The 16,013-nt window shown below is 36.9% G+C and overlaps 1 protein-coding gene across 6 annotated transcripts in view; it reads right to left on the bottom strand.

Moving 5' to 3' along the window:
- Positions 1-1,553: 1,553 nt before the first annotated feature.
- Positions 1,554-16,013, bottom strand: part of SOCS5 (suppressor of cytokine signaling 5) — a 98,454-nt gene continuing 83,994 nt past the window's right edge. For all 6 annotated transcript variants that reach the window (XM_043468491.1, XM_043468490.1, XM_043468489.1 and 3 more), the window contains one exon: positions 1,554-5,719. In XM_043468491.1, the coding sequence (XP_043324426.1) occupies positions 4,097-5,707 (1,611 nt within the window). In that variant the 5' untranslated portion in view covers positions 5,708-5,719 and the 3' untranslated portion in view covers positions 1,554-4,096. The remainder of the gene's footprint in view (positions 5,720-16,013) is intronic.

The following is a 16,013-nucleotide window of genomic DNA, read 5'->3' as shown; positions in this document are numbered from 1 at the left end:
CACTGGACTTGGCTTACTAGCATTCTTTTTCAGTATAAAAGCTCATTCTGCCTTTCAGATCGTTAGTTTTATTGTTCATCAAAATACTTTTCTTTGATATTGGTGATTTTCTCATCACTCAAGGTCACCATTCCCCAATGACCCTATAACTTTGTCTGATAACCCAATGTGTGCCCATCACTAAAATGGTCTTCATGAGTATTCATGGGTCTTCAATGAGTATTTGTTGAATGAATAGCTGAAATGAGTCTTAATATTTAATCAAGCTTCCTGGGTATGGAAAGTTGTTCCAACTGATCCTCACAAGGACAATTCATCCACACCCCGCCCCCACCAAACCACCAACCACCTCCCACAAAAACTCCATCCCAAACCTCCTTAGAAATATACCACATTGTGAAAGTCTATGTTCTGTATTTGGCTGTTGCAAAAATATGAAACAAAACATAAGCCGAGATATGTAGTGTTTATGCACCAAGCCTCCTTTGGAAATAATATTTCTCACCTTTAAGTCAGCCCTTAGTGTGCATGTTTATCTAATTTCATCTGGGTTAAACTGTATGTGTTGTGGTACAGAATATGAAGGAACTCATGTGATCTGCCCCGTGTTAACACTTAACACACTTCCAGAGATGGAATTAGGCTCTGCATCTTTCCTAGGAGAGTTCTGGCTCACTCCAGACTCTTTGTCACTACCAAAAAGCAACTTTATAGCTTTCTTTGTTATAAAAATAAGGGATCTAAGACCAATCTCAATAAAACTTACCAAACTAATATTTAGTGATATGGAGCAAGAGAAAACTTAGGATGAAAATGAACAGCAACAAGGTCAAAACGTCAAATTAAAGTGCTCATAAACTCTGAATTTTGTCAAATGAAGCTCAGAATTCAAGTATCAATTTTTATGGTTCAAACCACTATAAATCTTATGTAAATCTTCTCATGGACAATAAGAACACACATCAGTTTGTGAAGTGTGATTATTTGGGCTCAACTTTTGTCTAAGAAATATAAATTTAATTATGACTCTTAATAACTATATTTAAACCAAGCTGTTTCTTCAAAGAATCTTTACTGTATTTATCCAGTAAAGAAAATACTAATGAATGCCTTCTCTTTATAAGATATTACAAACAAGATTATAGTTACAAGTCTAAACTTCAGGTGCAGATAATCAAATCTGAATGGTACAAGGATAGAGTGTATATCTATATCTGTCTATCTATCTATATCTATATAAAGCCTTTAAATGATTTTGAATCAAATGTCAATATTAATGTTGAAAGTAATATTAACATCATAAACACATATGTATGTGTGTATATATAGAGAGAATATGAATGAATGGATAATGAACTTAAGAACGAGAATGTATACGAACCAGAGCAATCTTTCTTTGGGTTAATTATAATTACTTCTATATGAAGTGTCTAAAGTTCTAAAGAATTTCCTAGTTTGTATTAAAATGCACTTCAAAAAAACCATGAAAACATAAATTTAGTTGACAGACTACAGTGGGATTCAGAAAAAGACACAGGGAATATAGACTTAGGTGCAGTTTCATGCTGGTGATTTTTCTTTTTTTAAAATGTAAGCCACTAATTTTTTTAAGGAAAAAATTTAAACCAAAAGTTGCATATGAATATTACACACAAACTGAAACATAAGTGACTTTTAGCACAGTGTATACATGCTTACATAAACTCAAATATTTACACATTTAAAACAATTTCCATTTAACATAAGAAATTTCTGAAATACATAAAAGCAGTAATACTTTCTATAAAACTACAATTAAAACATCAATTTCCTACAAGCATATAAAACATCAAGTGCTTTCTTGGAGTTTCAAGTTACCTCTTTAAAACAAGATCTTGCTTGCATATATATAGTCTTTCTCCAATAATCAGTATGAACTCTTTATTTCCCCAAGAGGTTTATTTTGCAGGTACATTATAAGTTCAAGAAAACGGACCCAACAATTATGCAATGTAATTATGTCATAACAACTTAATTGCACATAATGCGTTAAAGTAGGTTTGGATGACGTTCTCAAACACTTTGGTATATGTTCTTCAGGGACTTCTATAAGAAATGACAGGAATTATAAGTCCCTTCAATCCCCATTTTGCTTTAAAATGGACAAGTCTTTGGTTAAAGTGTCTACATTTTGGGTATTTATTATTAATTAAAATGGTCCCCAAACCAATAAATGGTGCTACTGTATTATTAGTTCACAAGACTTCATTTAACTTGCTTCTGATGCAGGAGGCTACAGATACTCATTTATTGTAACATGTCGTTGATAGTTTCAATCTTTCACTTATAAGCAGAGAAATCAATAGGTTTAGTCAGTATTTCTCTGTTCATTTTCTGTTACAACCTAAACTATACAGTAATTTTCTGTAACTAGAGAGATACTGTTCCACAGTATATGTGATTATGATTGAAAAGATGTACAGAATTAAATTTAGAATTAGCTTACTTGGAATAAGTCAATATTAGACTGTTCAGTAATTCTGCATTAACTATAGTAGGTTGCCAGGTAATGCTTATTTAAAAACCCCAAACCATTCCATTTACAAGAGAAATTGTTGCAAATGTATAAAACAGCAGATATACAAGGAGAACACCAAACATACTTTATTAGCACAAAAAAGCAGCTGTAACAAGGCACGGCAAGCAGAAACAGACACCAGCAGTCCAAGGGTTAGTGTCGCATACACACACAGCTTTCCTGTTTTGTGGCCTTGGCGACAGCCATTGGGATGTAAAATAACCTTCTGTAGCAGCAGGTAAGGAAACTAGGGAGCACTCACCAGTGGTACAGAGCACGTCAACAGAAAGACACGAGAACGGATTTGACTACTTTAGTGCAAAATGTCTAAGACAGACTGTAAATTCGGTTCAATACTAAGAAGCAAACACTAGAACTTGGTATTACGTCCAAAATAGTTCACTCAAGTAGTACTGCATACTATTCTAAGTGACAAAAAGGAGCTAAGTAAAGTTATTTACAGATACAATGGTTGTACAGTACCTTTTAAATCAGCAATTTAGGTTTCAGATTTTCCATTAAAAATTAAGTGCACTGAAATTCTATAACTTGTACTTAAGCAATTCAGCTATAAGAGTTTACAACAAAGAGATAAATACTGCCATCCAAATTATGAGTTACAGTTTAACAATAATCTCAATGACCAGCAACCACTGTAGTTAGTATCATCTGACTTGTCTGGGTATCGTCTCATCTCACTTTCTTCATGGTTCACAAACTCATCATGGGCATAGAAAAAGATCCAACTTTAACGAACCAGCAACTCGACTGCACATGTCAACTTAAAAAAATCACACGCAGGCCTACCTTGCAGCAGCTATTTCCAATGCGTTTTAAGTTAAAGCACTCATAAAAAAATGAATACGTAAGGCCTTAAATAAAATTCTACTACAACTTTTTATAAGTCTGAAATTTTAAGAACTACTACTTAGAAAACCTGGTTTACTTAACAGTACCTTTTGCAGAAGAGAAAAGGAGACTGACTATAAACTATATCAACACTTACATGAACTGCACTATGCCCTTGTGGCCAGAAAATTGCATTTTTTTTTTTCTAAAAGGAAGGCAGTCTTTATTTTTTTGGACTTCCAAACTTGACTTATAGTAACTATAAACATCACTACTTTTGGAAGGTTATAGAAAAATTCTTAGAAAAAATAATAATTTCAAACATTAGTCATACCATTGAAATACTCATTCAATATTAATAATTTGTTCTTCAGTAAGAAATAGAATTCTTCATAGCAAATGCCCCAGAGTTGCTTCACTCAGTTACAACAGCCATTAAAAACCAAACTGTCAGCTAAATCGGCAGAATGTCTTTGCAGCCTTCCTGAACCTGTAGCTCTACCCCCCTGTTGTCTCAATAGGCACCACATTTACTGAGTCAAAGTAACAGCAGATTGCCCCTGACAGATACTAACACTAAGCTTACATACTGACTGAAAGGCCTAACACTGATATGTGTGCTTGCTATAGGTATACTGCCTGGTGCACATAAAAGCAGATCTAGTTAATGCCCTTGGGGGACAGGAGGGTTTACTTTGCTTTGACTGGTTCTCGTTCTAGCCAGCGAACTCTAACCTTCTGTTTATAATGATACTCTTTTAAAAAATCCTGTAACATCGATGGTAGAGGGAGCCCGTCAATTCCATCGTACGTCGTGCACCTGCAGATGACCGCACGGCAGATGTACTGCAGGCTAAAAGGGAAAGTCCTGTTCAGGGATATTGTAAGCAATGGTTCAAAAAACATGCAAGAGCTGGGGTCTTTGTAATGTTCCAAAAGTCCTGTTACAGTGGAGGAGTGAAACACACATGGGTCATGGGCATCGAAACTAAAGTTGTGATTCCACTGTTCAATTCGGGCATGCAGGGACCTGTTGTAGCGACGGAAGCTCACAGAGAAGAGGTAGTCCTCTTGTGCAGAGTCCCTGAGCAAAAATGTACCTTCAGGTTTCCCTTCCAGAAGGGCTTCTGCTTCGTAGCGGTCCATCACTCCCCAGTAACAGGGATTACCTGTGATCTGGAGCAAGTCTGGCACGAGGCAGTGTATGTAATCAATCTGCGTGTGGACCTTCCAGGCTCCCTGTCTGCTAACGTGGGCATGGCTGTCTCCAGATACCTGACGTTGCTTCTGCCTCCGTGACTGCAAACACAGCGTGGTTGTGTCCTCTTCTGAGTCACAATTAGCTTGTGGAATTGCAGAACTGTCCCCATTTATTTCAGTCATTCCAGGAGCTAACTTTGGTCCCAGTTTATATAACGGGTTAACCTGTGCAGTGGCTTCGAATGTATGTATTTGTGCGTTGGGAGGGGGGTCTACCCCTTCTTCAATACTAAGCCGCCTTCTCTCTCGAAGCCGATCTTCTTCATCTTCTGTAGAAACCAAGGATGGATCAAATGTATCAAAAAATGTTGAATGTGGGCTCACAGGGGCCGTATGCTGCTTAATCAAATGCCATTTTTGGGCCAAATCTGAGCCAGCAGGAAAAGGGCATTTCTCAAGCATTAATTCAGAAAGATGTATTTTTCTTTTATTAGAAAATAGGGGCTTTGACTGCTTGTTGTAAGTTCTCATGGGAAAACACAAGCCCACAGTATCCTGCAACCTCTGTCTCAGAGAGCGACTCCCTACAGTCCTGCTGGACACACTGTCCATGTCGTGCACGGAGCTGACGCCGTACCGCCGCTCTCTCCTCTGAAGTCCACTTCGAGTTCTACCAAACTTTTTATCCGTATCCAGTGAACTCTGTGTCTTTGTAGAACAGGAATGTTTCTTCTTCCCACCCCAAGGAGCATGTCGAGAGTAGGAATCTCTTCTTGCAAGTCTTGTTCCTGGGGTGACACACGAGTCATTATCCTTTTCAATGCTTATTTCAACAATCTGAGGAATTTCAGTGGCACAGTTTTGGTTTCTCCTTGAAGAATTCTTTGAAGGGCTTAACCCTAGTTGTAAGGCAACATTTTCTCTCAAGGGACTGCTTTGCTGCTGAGGAGCTGAGTCTGCTAAACTGATGTTTTTCTCTTTGACAGACAAACATCTGTTGGAGTTCATATCCACATTTTCACTACGGCTTCCTCCCTCGTGACCGAAGAGATTCTGACACCTGTACTTGAAGTTATTCCACATTTTCCCCACTTTATCCATTGATTATAAGACCTAAAGACAAAAAATAGAAAAAGAAGAAAAATTAATCAAAGGAGTGTGTGAAAACAAAAAAGGCAGTAAGTACCCACCCCTCTTTTTCTTATGAGAAATATCAGTGGTTCTGGTCAGAAATTTACATCACCCCATTATGGCAATGAGGTTTGGCACCTGTAGGGTTATGAGACCCTACTGTGGCACCGTTACCCAAGCTAGTCCTCACTTTCTACCTCCCTTCAAACAGAATACAGAGGAAAGGAAACAAACCCTTTGAATTAAACTCTGGTGGCTTTTTCATATGTGTTGTTGTTGGTAATCATTATGCTGTGTCCAACACTTTGCAACCCCATGGACTGTAGGCCACCAGGCTCCCCTGTCCATGGGATTTCCCAGGAAAGAAGTGGGAGTGGGTTGCCATTTCCTTCTCCAGGGGATCTTCCCGATCTGTGGGATCTCCAGGAATCAAACCTGTATCTCCTGCATTGCAAATGGATTCTTTACCACTGAGTCATCAGGTCATTATGACACTGGTTTCTGTCTCCTTCCTTTGAATAATTTAGGTACTGCCTCAAGTATTATAAAGGGAAAATGTTTTGCATTGTTGAAACACATCTTCATTCAACTTCTTAAAAGTGATAATCAGGACCACATTTGTGTAATACATCAAAATTAGTTTTAAAAAAAACAAACCTTTAAGCAGTAATCTAATTTCACTTACCAACTAACTCTACTCCACTCATCTAGCAATCTAAGCCTTACATGTCAATCACTTGTAAAAATTCCTAATCTGTCCTCCTCACCCTATGATATAATTTTTTTCTGTGATTTTGAAGTAGTTTGAAAACAGGAAAAAAGAAAGATAATACAGTATTTAAATAGAAGGTAAGCGTCCGGATTTTTAATCCTGGAAAAACTTGGAAGTAACAGAGTAATAGGAAAAAAGTTATGATACTATAGTAATTAAAAAATAAAAACTATGCAGTTTGGGTTCTTTATTCTTGCTCCTTTAAAAAAAATCTAAAGTAGTTCATGGCACTTTACAAGTAAATTATTTTAAGACTATGACATTTATAGGCACACTGTCTCATTTAGTAACCTAAAAATCAACATCAGATGAAATAGAAAAGCCTAAACTTAAACTTCAACCAGTTTTATCACAATATGACAGCAGAATCTTTTTCTTCTTCTATTTTGCCATTTAATATTTATGGCACTTTTTCCCCTGACTTTTTTTTATTTATGTTCATTTACTATCTCATTGTGTACTATTCTGCACAGTTCAGAATCAGTATTGGAAAACTGAGTTTTAACAGTGATGAGTCATTAGAGCTGATCTTTCCATAACTGACTAAATCTCTTTGTCAGAAATACTTCCATTTTCAAGAAGCTGACTAGCAGCAAGATAAATAAACTTTCTCAAGAAGAATTATGTATCTTCCCTTTAGTTTCTTACAGAATGGGTCTTGAACTAACAGTGCTCTTGGAATAATGACAATGCCAACATAGATAATTTATGTCTCTGAAATCATAAAATGTACTGTTAGAGTCCTCTTTATTAAAAGCATACTGTTAAATACATAGAAATTTGCATGATAGGTGGTATATGTTCTAATAAAATGTTAGATGGGACTGTTAAATCTATTAAACTCTGTCAGAACATTTTGCTTCCTCCTCCTTGCAAAAAAAATCTTTTGTAAGCATTTTTTGAGTCTTACACCATTTGAACATGTTTTACCTTTTATCAGTTATTCTTTTTATATTAAGATTTCACTTATGGCCCTGTTATTTTTAGGACTAATTCCTGCTCCATTCTTGTTGACTCTAGAATTTGTAGATGTACTCTTCCAACATCCTGGCCCCTTTCAGCCTGGCTTCCTTCTCATTTCTTAAAGTTGCTTTTTATTTTTACCTAATTCATACATTTACAGTTTCAAAGGGCAAACACTACTACAAGGCTTATAACAAAAAGGAGTGCTGCCTGGTACACTCTCTCCATTCTTGATTCCCACTCCCAGGGGTCAAGGAAAGTTACTCTGAGTTTTGTTAAGCTGTTTCTGCTGCTATTTTCCTCACTGTTTCTAGATAACGTGTTCATAGCAGTTGATAACATTCTAGGATGGAAATAATTCACCATCAGAATTTTGAGGGCCTTATTCCACTATTCTAAAAGTTTCAATTTGGCTGTTGAAAAGTCTAATGTTATACCAGTTCCCAGTCTTCTGCATGTGACCTGTTTTTATTTCGTGAAACACTGCAGCTTCTTTATCCACACTTTATCCATAGTGTGGGACCTTTTTTACACTCATTGTGCCAGGCCCTTTCAATTTCTTTTTACTCCCCCATCTTCCCTCCCTCCCTCCTGAAAGTTCATTAGACACTAGACCACTTAGATTCATCTTCTGATTATCATCTATCTCCTTTTTAAGACTGTCTTTCTTTTCATTTTCTACTGGTAGATCTCTTTGACATCGCCATCCAACAGTTCCAGTGCAGTTACAGTTCTTTGTATCACAGTTTTAATTCTCAAGACAAATTTTCCTGTTCTCTGAATGTTCTTTTTAATAGCTTCCTATTCCAGCTTCCTGGATATACTATCTCATTTCTCTAAGAATACAAAGTTTTAAAATGTTGTTTTCCTTTTTTCTTCTTTTAACATTTTAAATATTTTTATCTGTTTCTTCTACGTATATTGTTTTTTCTCCTTAAATCTTTAGATCTTTGTTTTTGACTTCAGAGGCTTTCTGTAAGTGTCTGATGATGCATCATCACTGACACGCTGATCAGAAGCTCTGTTCCCTGGCGGGCTGGGAAGCAGGGGGTGGATGGGGGGCAGGGGGGCGTTGCTTGCTGACTGGTTGGCTTTATTACAGGTGAGGAAACAGTGAGTTGGTTTTTTATTAGGGAATCCTCAAAAGTTACTATCTGTAAGCTTTGTCTCCTGGCTGTTCATCCCAGAAGGAAACGCTCCAGCCTCCTGTGTGGGGCATACACACCTGACTGCCATGTTCTGAATACAGGCAAGGCGAGTTGTGAGGTCTTAACCTCAATATTCTCACTTTCACTTAGTTCCTGTTTTTCAAAAGTGGCGCTTATTTCCAAAAGATATCCCAACTTTAGTTACGACTAACTTCTTAAACTCCTCCCAGCTCTGACCTCCAGTTTTATCCAAGGTAAAGGAACAGTCATTTCCAGGCTGCTCAGGGTGAAAGACGCACGGGAGACTGATAGACAGACTGCCCACCGTTCTGTTTTCAGCTCCATATCCCACCCTGACCACTGGAGGTAACTGGTTCCTCAAAGTTTTGAGCCAGGAGCATAAACTGGTTGCAGAAGCACTGAAGGGGCCTCTTAAATTATCTGTAGTGAAAGCAGTTTCTTTTTAATTTCATAGACTGATTCTTCTGTAAAATGTAATAAAATTGCTTTTAAAATGAAATGTAAAAAAGACATGAAATGTAAGTGCCAAGTTTCTTACTAATTGAACAGATGTAAAGTTAAGTTGCTATAAAATATTTTAAATGCTTGTTTTTCATTTCTATACTTAACCTATCAAAAACTGGTAACTGTAGACTGACACCAGCTCACGGCCCCTGCTTTGAACAGCTCTGGTGCAGAACTGTGCTGCCTGGTACATGTGGTTACTGAGTCCTTGAAATGTGGTTAGTGCCACATATTGAAATAACAAGTTTGGATGTAACTGGTAAAATACTGTAGTAGAATTCATTTCATCTGCTTCTTTTTATTTTTTAAATGTGGCCACTAGAAAATTTTAAATTACATATATGGTCCAATTTATATTTCTACTGGACAACGCTCATCTAGAGCAGGGGTCAGTAGGCTATAGCTCAAGGAGGAAATCTGGCTTGTGGCCTGCTTCTGTACAGATTCAAGCTAAGAATGGTTTTTACATTTTTAAAGGGATTAAAAAAGACAAAAACAAAAAGCCCAGAAAGAACATTCAACAGAGATCACATGTAGCCTGCAAAGTCTAAAGTATTTTCTATCTGGCTCTTTACAGAAAACGTTTGTTGACCTTGGTCTAGTGTATGTAAGATAATAAGCCATACCACTGCAGAAACTGTAAGAGTAATATTCAAAAAGTACAGAAATCTCTCATCTCCATGTTTATAAGATACATTTTGTAGCTATCTAAAGATACTTCTTTGACAAGCAAATTATACCTAAAAAAATAACCATTCATTTTAGAAAGCGACCAAACTTAAAACCACTTATTTTCATATATAGCTCTTTGTAAGCTGTATGAACAAGCTGCATGACAGGCCAGGTGACAGCAGGCAGTTTCCAACACTAAACCTCTGGTTCAGTTTCATAGACAGAGCATGAAATTTAGTGATCTCTCTATTCCTAATGCGGAAGGCTGCTGCTAGATTGCATTGTGACAAAATATCCTAACTTAAAAGACTAGCATGCTTCCAAACTCCTTGGCGACAGAAAATGGATTTTTTCTTGATGTGGGGAATGCCATGTGGGTGGCTGTAATAGTGGAAAGAAAATCCCAATAGTGATTCATAGAAGAGTCCATGTAAGAATCAGGAAGACATACCAACTATCTTAATATTTACAATGTCAGTTTTGAGGTTCTTTTGTTTTTCTGGTTAAATTTTTGGAAATACAACTGAAACCATTTGAGAACTAAATTACAACTCTATTACTTTATGATTTCATATAAAGTTACACAGGGCTTTTTTATGAAAAAGTGTTAAATTTCAATTGTATTGATTCTAGATTGAAATCATCCATTAACAATCTTTCACGTTTCTACACCTGCAGAGTTATCTTTAAACCTATCCAAAGCAAATTTCTAAAAAGTCATTCCTTCCCTGAAGGACAATGATAATTAAATTGATTTTATAGTACTGTAGTAAGTTAAACAGCTTTTATTGAAAAGTGATAATTAACAGGATAAGCTATAAATCAGAATTATGAAAAATGAGAGGTCAAATTCCATTACTAGAAAATTTACATATATTAACAAAGTAAAGACTGTAGTCAATGGCCCTCTTAATGCCAAGTAGTATCTATTACAAAATTTCCACAAAACAAAGTCATTGAAATAGTTCCCAGGAGTTCATTCCAGTGGAACTTAATCCATACTTTATCAGAAATAAATTAAATTCAACAAATTTTAAGACTAAATGGCATGCCACAGTGGGCAAAGAGGAAACATGTGACCCAACTAAACCTCTCCTCTACTGTTTAATCTATGTAGACTACTAACCATAATACCTTTTCAATAGAAAGCTCTTCAGTTACAGTACAAAAACTGGGACACATGGACTGAGGCTAAAGTATTTCTGTGTCAAAGTCAAGTACAAGATGCAGTTTAGGAGATTCCATTTTTGATTGATACTTTGGTGACATTTCAATAACTTAAAAAAAAAATACAGTGTTTAATATTAAAGACTGATCCAGAAATCCAGAGAAGCATGGCTGTCATAGCTCTAGTCCCTTAAAAGAATCTGAGAACCACTGGGGTTTTTTAGAAAATTATTTTTAAATATTTTTAACATACGTTATTGTCTGTGACATGATCTACATTATCCAACTGTATGCCTATATGTCTTTTACACTGTTATTTAATATTATATTAGACCATATAAAACTGCTGTTTTGTGGGTAATAAATGGTCGTATAATTCAGTTACAGTATTATACTATACACAGTATGTTAATATAGTAGAGCATGTACATGTGGAATCCACTGACCTACTATACTCAGACTTCTTCCCATCAGCTGAGTTTTACTGAGTTCTAGATCTGTTCATGTCATTTATACTTATTATTGTAATTAGGTGATTTAATTGTTAATTAACCTAACAAAATGTGGGGGAATGAGAAGACTGATTGAATAACTTTTGATATACTCGATAAAAGTGAGATACTTCTGTTGCTGAATTAGGTATAGGCAAGAAAATAGTTTCAAAAATTAGAAAAAATACTACAAATATATACAAGGATTCTAAGATTAGAATGCATCAGAAAAGTCTAAACTCCTGTTCTATTTAGAAAACCCAAACTATAAGTCTTAAATGATAAGAGTATAGTTTCTAAAAGATAAACAATATGGAACTGGCAACTAATGGACCTACTCCCAAAGAAAAGGCCTTTGTCCCTTAATAAAAAGACTGACAAATGAACATGGAGTCATGTTCTGAGAGTAAAATACTTAAGGCATGCATCCCTTTTAATGATTTCTTGCTTTAATAGACTTTGTAGACTACTGGTACTGACAGAATCAAAGGAAAGGTCTTCCTTAATAACCAGTTAATTAATTTTATAGTCATGCCACGTGGGAGTGGTACAAAGTCCTAATGTTAACAGGGAGTCATGAGCTAGATTCAGGGGTGGTAAGGAAGACTTCTCTCTGAGGAGGTGATATTTCAAAATTCTGTCAGGAAGGATGAGTAAGAATGAATGGTGTTCAACACTGTTGTAGAATACTAGGACAGTGTTGTACAGGCAGAGGAAGCAGCATCTGCAAAGGTCGTGAGGCAGGAAGGAGCATGGCATGAACAGTGGCTGAAGTTGACAGAGACGAGCAAGTGGAGGGAATGAGGGGTGAAGCACAAGAGGCAGGGCTGTGACCCATGGAGAGAGGACAGGGAAGGACGCTGGTGCTGCACAAAGGCCACCTCAGAGGCCAGGCAAGGACTCCACGAGGCTGCTAACAGTGGAGACACAGATGTGAAACGATTAAAAGTCAAACCTACAAGATTAATGATTGCCTTGAAATGGTGAAAGAGGAAGAAAAAGGTGTCCAAAATGAGTTTCTCGCTTGGGTAAATGGGTGGAAAGAAATGCTATTTCAGAGATAGAAAACTCAGTAGGATAGAGCAGTTTTGGCACATGAGAGGTTGAAGAGAGTTAATAAACTCAGTTTAGGAAACATTGCAGTTGAGGCTGTCACTGAGACATCCTAGTGAAACCTCATCAGTCCATGAGTGTATATCCATATGATGGAACTAGACAAGCAAGAGTGATAACCCACTTGCATCTATACCTATGAAGCTCAAAGGCAATGCTTAGAGAACGGTATGATATGTAAGATAGATACATTATGAATCAATTTATCTGTTAAAGTCCAAAATATGTTGTTGAGATAGGCATACACACTAGTAGTAAGAATATAAAAAGCAGGTAAATGGTTACGTTTGTGGGGAGGGGGTACAGAGTTAGTGAGAAGCACTTAGGGCATTTCTAAAGCACTATTAATTTTCTGTTTCTTTGGTTGGGTAATGGCTAGATGGTTTTTATTTATTAAATATTTTTTAGACTTCACTTACAATTTTACAGTCTTTCCTGTACACAGTACACTGCACAATAACAGTTTCAAAATTATACAGCCACATTTTGACCACAATGGGAATTAATAAACACTATTTAAAAAGCCATTAGGAAAATAAAAGGCTCTCATAACTCTTTGGTAGAAGAATTAAAAACTGAAAATTACAGATGATTTAGACAATAGCATGTTAACATTTGGGAGATTTTTTTTTTCTATATGCAATTTGGTGATTTATCAAAATGTTCCATTAAAGGATGGAACTGATATTAAAATGGGACAAAGCTAGCACTCAGAAGAAAACCACTGGCTTGTTCCCTTTTAAGTGCAATGTGTGAAACAACACTGACAAAAAGAACCCAGAGCAAAGGTGTATTCACAGGCCCGCTGTGAATGTCCTGGTGTCTCTATTCTACACCTACCTACTGTGAAAGTCGTAACTTTCTGTAGGCGTGCATACCACTCAGAAACATTCTGATATTATTATAACTAATGGATCTATTGACAGATCAACAGATAAATCAAACTTCTAGAAAATTCTTTTCTAGAATACTACTTTCAAATATAAGATCAATTAAGAATATGTTTGGATATACATTACCAAATGTAAAATAGATGACCAGTGCAAGTTCGATGCATGAAGCAGGGCACCCAAAGCCAGTGCTCTGGGACAACCTAGAGGGATGGGGTGAGGAGGGAGGTGGTAGGGGGGTTGAGGATGGGGCGGGGGGTGGGGGATGACACATGTATACCTATGGCCAATTCATGCTGATGTATGGCAAAAACCATCACAATATTGTAAAGTAACTGTCTCCCAATTAAAATAAATAAATTTTTTTTAAAATTTTTTTATTAGTTGGAGGCTAATTACTTCACAACATTTCAGTGGGTTTTGTCATACATTGATATGAATCAGCCATAGATTTACACGTATTCCCCATCCCGATCCCCCCTCCCACCTCCCTCTCCACCCGATTCCTCTGAAAGATGGTAACGATAACCCTATATGCAAAACAGAAAAAGAGACACAGAAATACAGAACAGACTTTTGAACTCTGTGGGAGAAGGTGAGGGTGGGATGTTTCAAAAGAACAGCATGTATACTATCTATGGTGAAATAGATCACCAGCCCAGGTGGGATGCATGAGACAAGTGCTCGGGCCTGGTACACTGGGAATAAATAAATTTTTAATAAAAGAATATATTTGGAACCACATGCTGAATTTCAAGGGATGAAGCTTAGTAATTTCTTGTATTTTTTTCTGCATATTAAGGTAAATACAATAGCACATCTTAAAAAAGAAAAAATGGACATTAAATCAAATTAAGAGTCATAGTATTATATAGACTGCCTTAATAAACCCCCCAAAAGACAACTTAAGAGCTATTTATTTTTCTGATTAAAAAAAAAAGTATCTAAAATTTGCATGTTTCTTAAATTTTACTCACACAATTATAATTTCCAGTGTCATACAAGAGAGTGCTCCAAACCATCAAAATCCCAGATTCTTAAACACAGAGTACTTGTAGTGATTCTGCCTGCACTTTGTGTAGGACAACACAGTGCAAAGGGCACCGGCATAAGACAGTCAACTGAGGGGCGAGGGGGGAGGAGGCTGAGTAAGAACAGTCCTTCACATTTCTGAACCTCAGTGTCCCTCTTGGAGAAATGTGTCTACCCCATGCGCTGGATGTGAGGATTAGAAACCATATCTATAAAGCCTTTGGTTCATGGGAGACACTCAAAAGACAGTGGCTGTTACCAGTACTATCTAGCATGAACCTTTAGCTTTCCTTTCTTCTTAAAATAATTCTCCCTTTCAGTTCTTCTAGGTCATGCCACAAATGTCAGTATTTTCCTATGTACAAAATCTGCCCGACTGAAAGTTCTATCATTAATCATTTAAAATTCTATATTATTTCCTAAGAAATATTACAGGGATTTCAGTATTCCTTAGCAGTTGAAGCCATAGCTCATCTACAACCTAAACTAAGCATAGCTAATCTGTACAGTACTGGGCAAGGTCCGGGAACATAGTCCTCATTCTTTTTTTTTTTATTCAAAATTTCTTCTTAGTTTATAACACTGCCATAATTTAAATTCTACCATATATATACCGCACACTAGGGAGGCATAAAATCCTAGTAAGTTATGCTTCATTTTCTATGGATAAAGTATCTTATGTAATATACTAACAAACATACTATTCATTGAAATGTTTCTTATCTGGCCAGCATTATTGGCAGACTGTGGTAGAACACAAAGAACATGTGCTTTCACTTCAGAAAGCCTTAAAAGCAAATTCAAGCACTCACCAGCTGTGAAATCTAAGTCTCAGCCTTTCTATCTAAAAATAGAAATAACTACCCCTCTCTTACAAGGGTTTTTAAGAGGATAACATGACATAAAGGTAAGTATAGCCGAGTATGTATAACAAGAGCTCAGAGAAGGTAGCTTCTGTTATACAATCTACAGGGCAGCAGAAAGTACCTGCTGGTGATAGCAGCAAAATGCAAAATTGTTTTTACTCAGCATCAAAACAGGATACAATCGGTTGCTGTTTAGTTGCTAAGTCATGTCCAACTCTTTTGCGACCTCATGGACTGTAGCCCGCCAGGCTCCCTCTGTCCATGGGATTTCTCAGGCAAGGATACTGGAATGGGTCGTCATTTCCTTCTCCAGGGCATCTTCCTGACCCAGGGATCGAATCTGGGTCTCCTGCACTGGCAGGCAGGTTATTTACCACTAAGCCACCAAGGAAGTCCAATGTGATCAGTACCTTCTCAGAAATGCCTGTAACATTTCCTAGAGTACAGGGCCAGCCCCTTACCCCCAACACACATACACAAATCTCCCTTAATACCAAAAAGTAAACTAGAAACAAATATCTACAAAGGAAAACAGCTCTCAGTTGAGGAACTTAGTGGATCAAGCGACTACACTGGTTAGCCTTCATTGCTGATTGGGGCCTGTTTAACAATGAGCTCACTGCAGTCCTGCTAATAA

Source organism: Cervus canadensis, chromosome 5 (assembly GCF_019320065.1).
Source record: "Cervus canadensis isolate Bull #8, Minnesota chromosome 5, ASM1932006v1, whole genome shotgun sequence".
Classification (NCBI taxonomy): Eukaryota; Metazoa; Chordata; class Mammalia; order Artiodactyla; family Cervidae; genus Cervus; species Cervus canadensis.
Note: the sequence above shows the minus strand (reverse complement) of the source record. Positions and strands in the feature narration are given on the sequence as shown.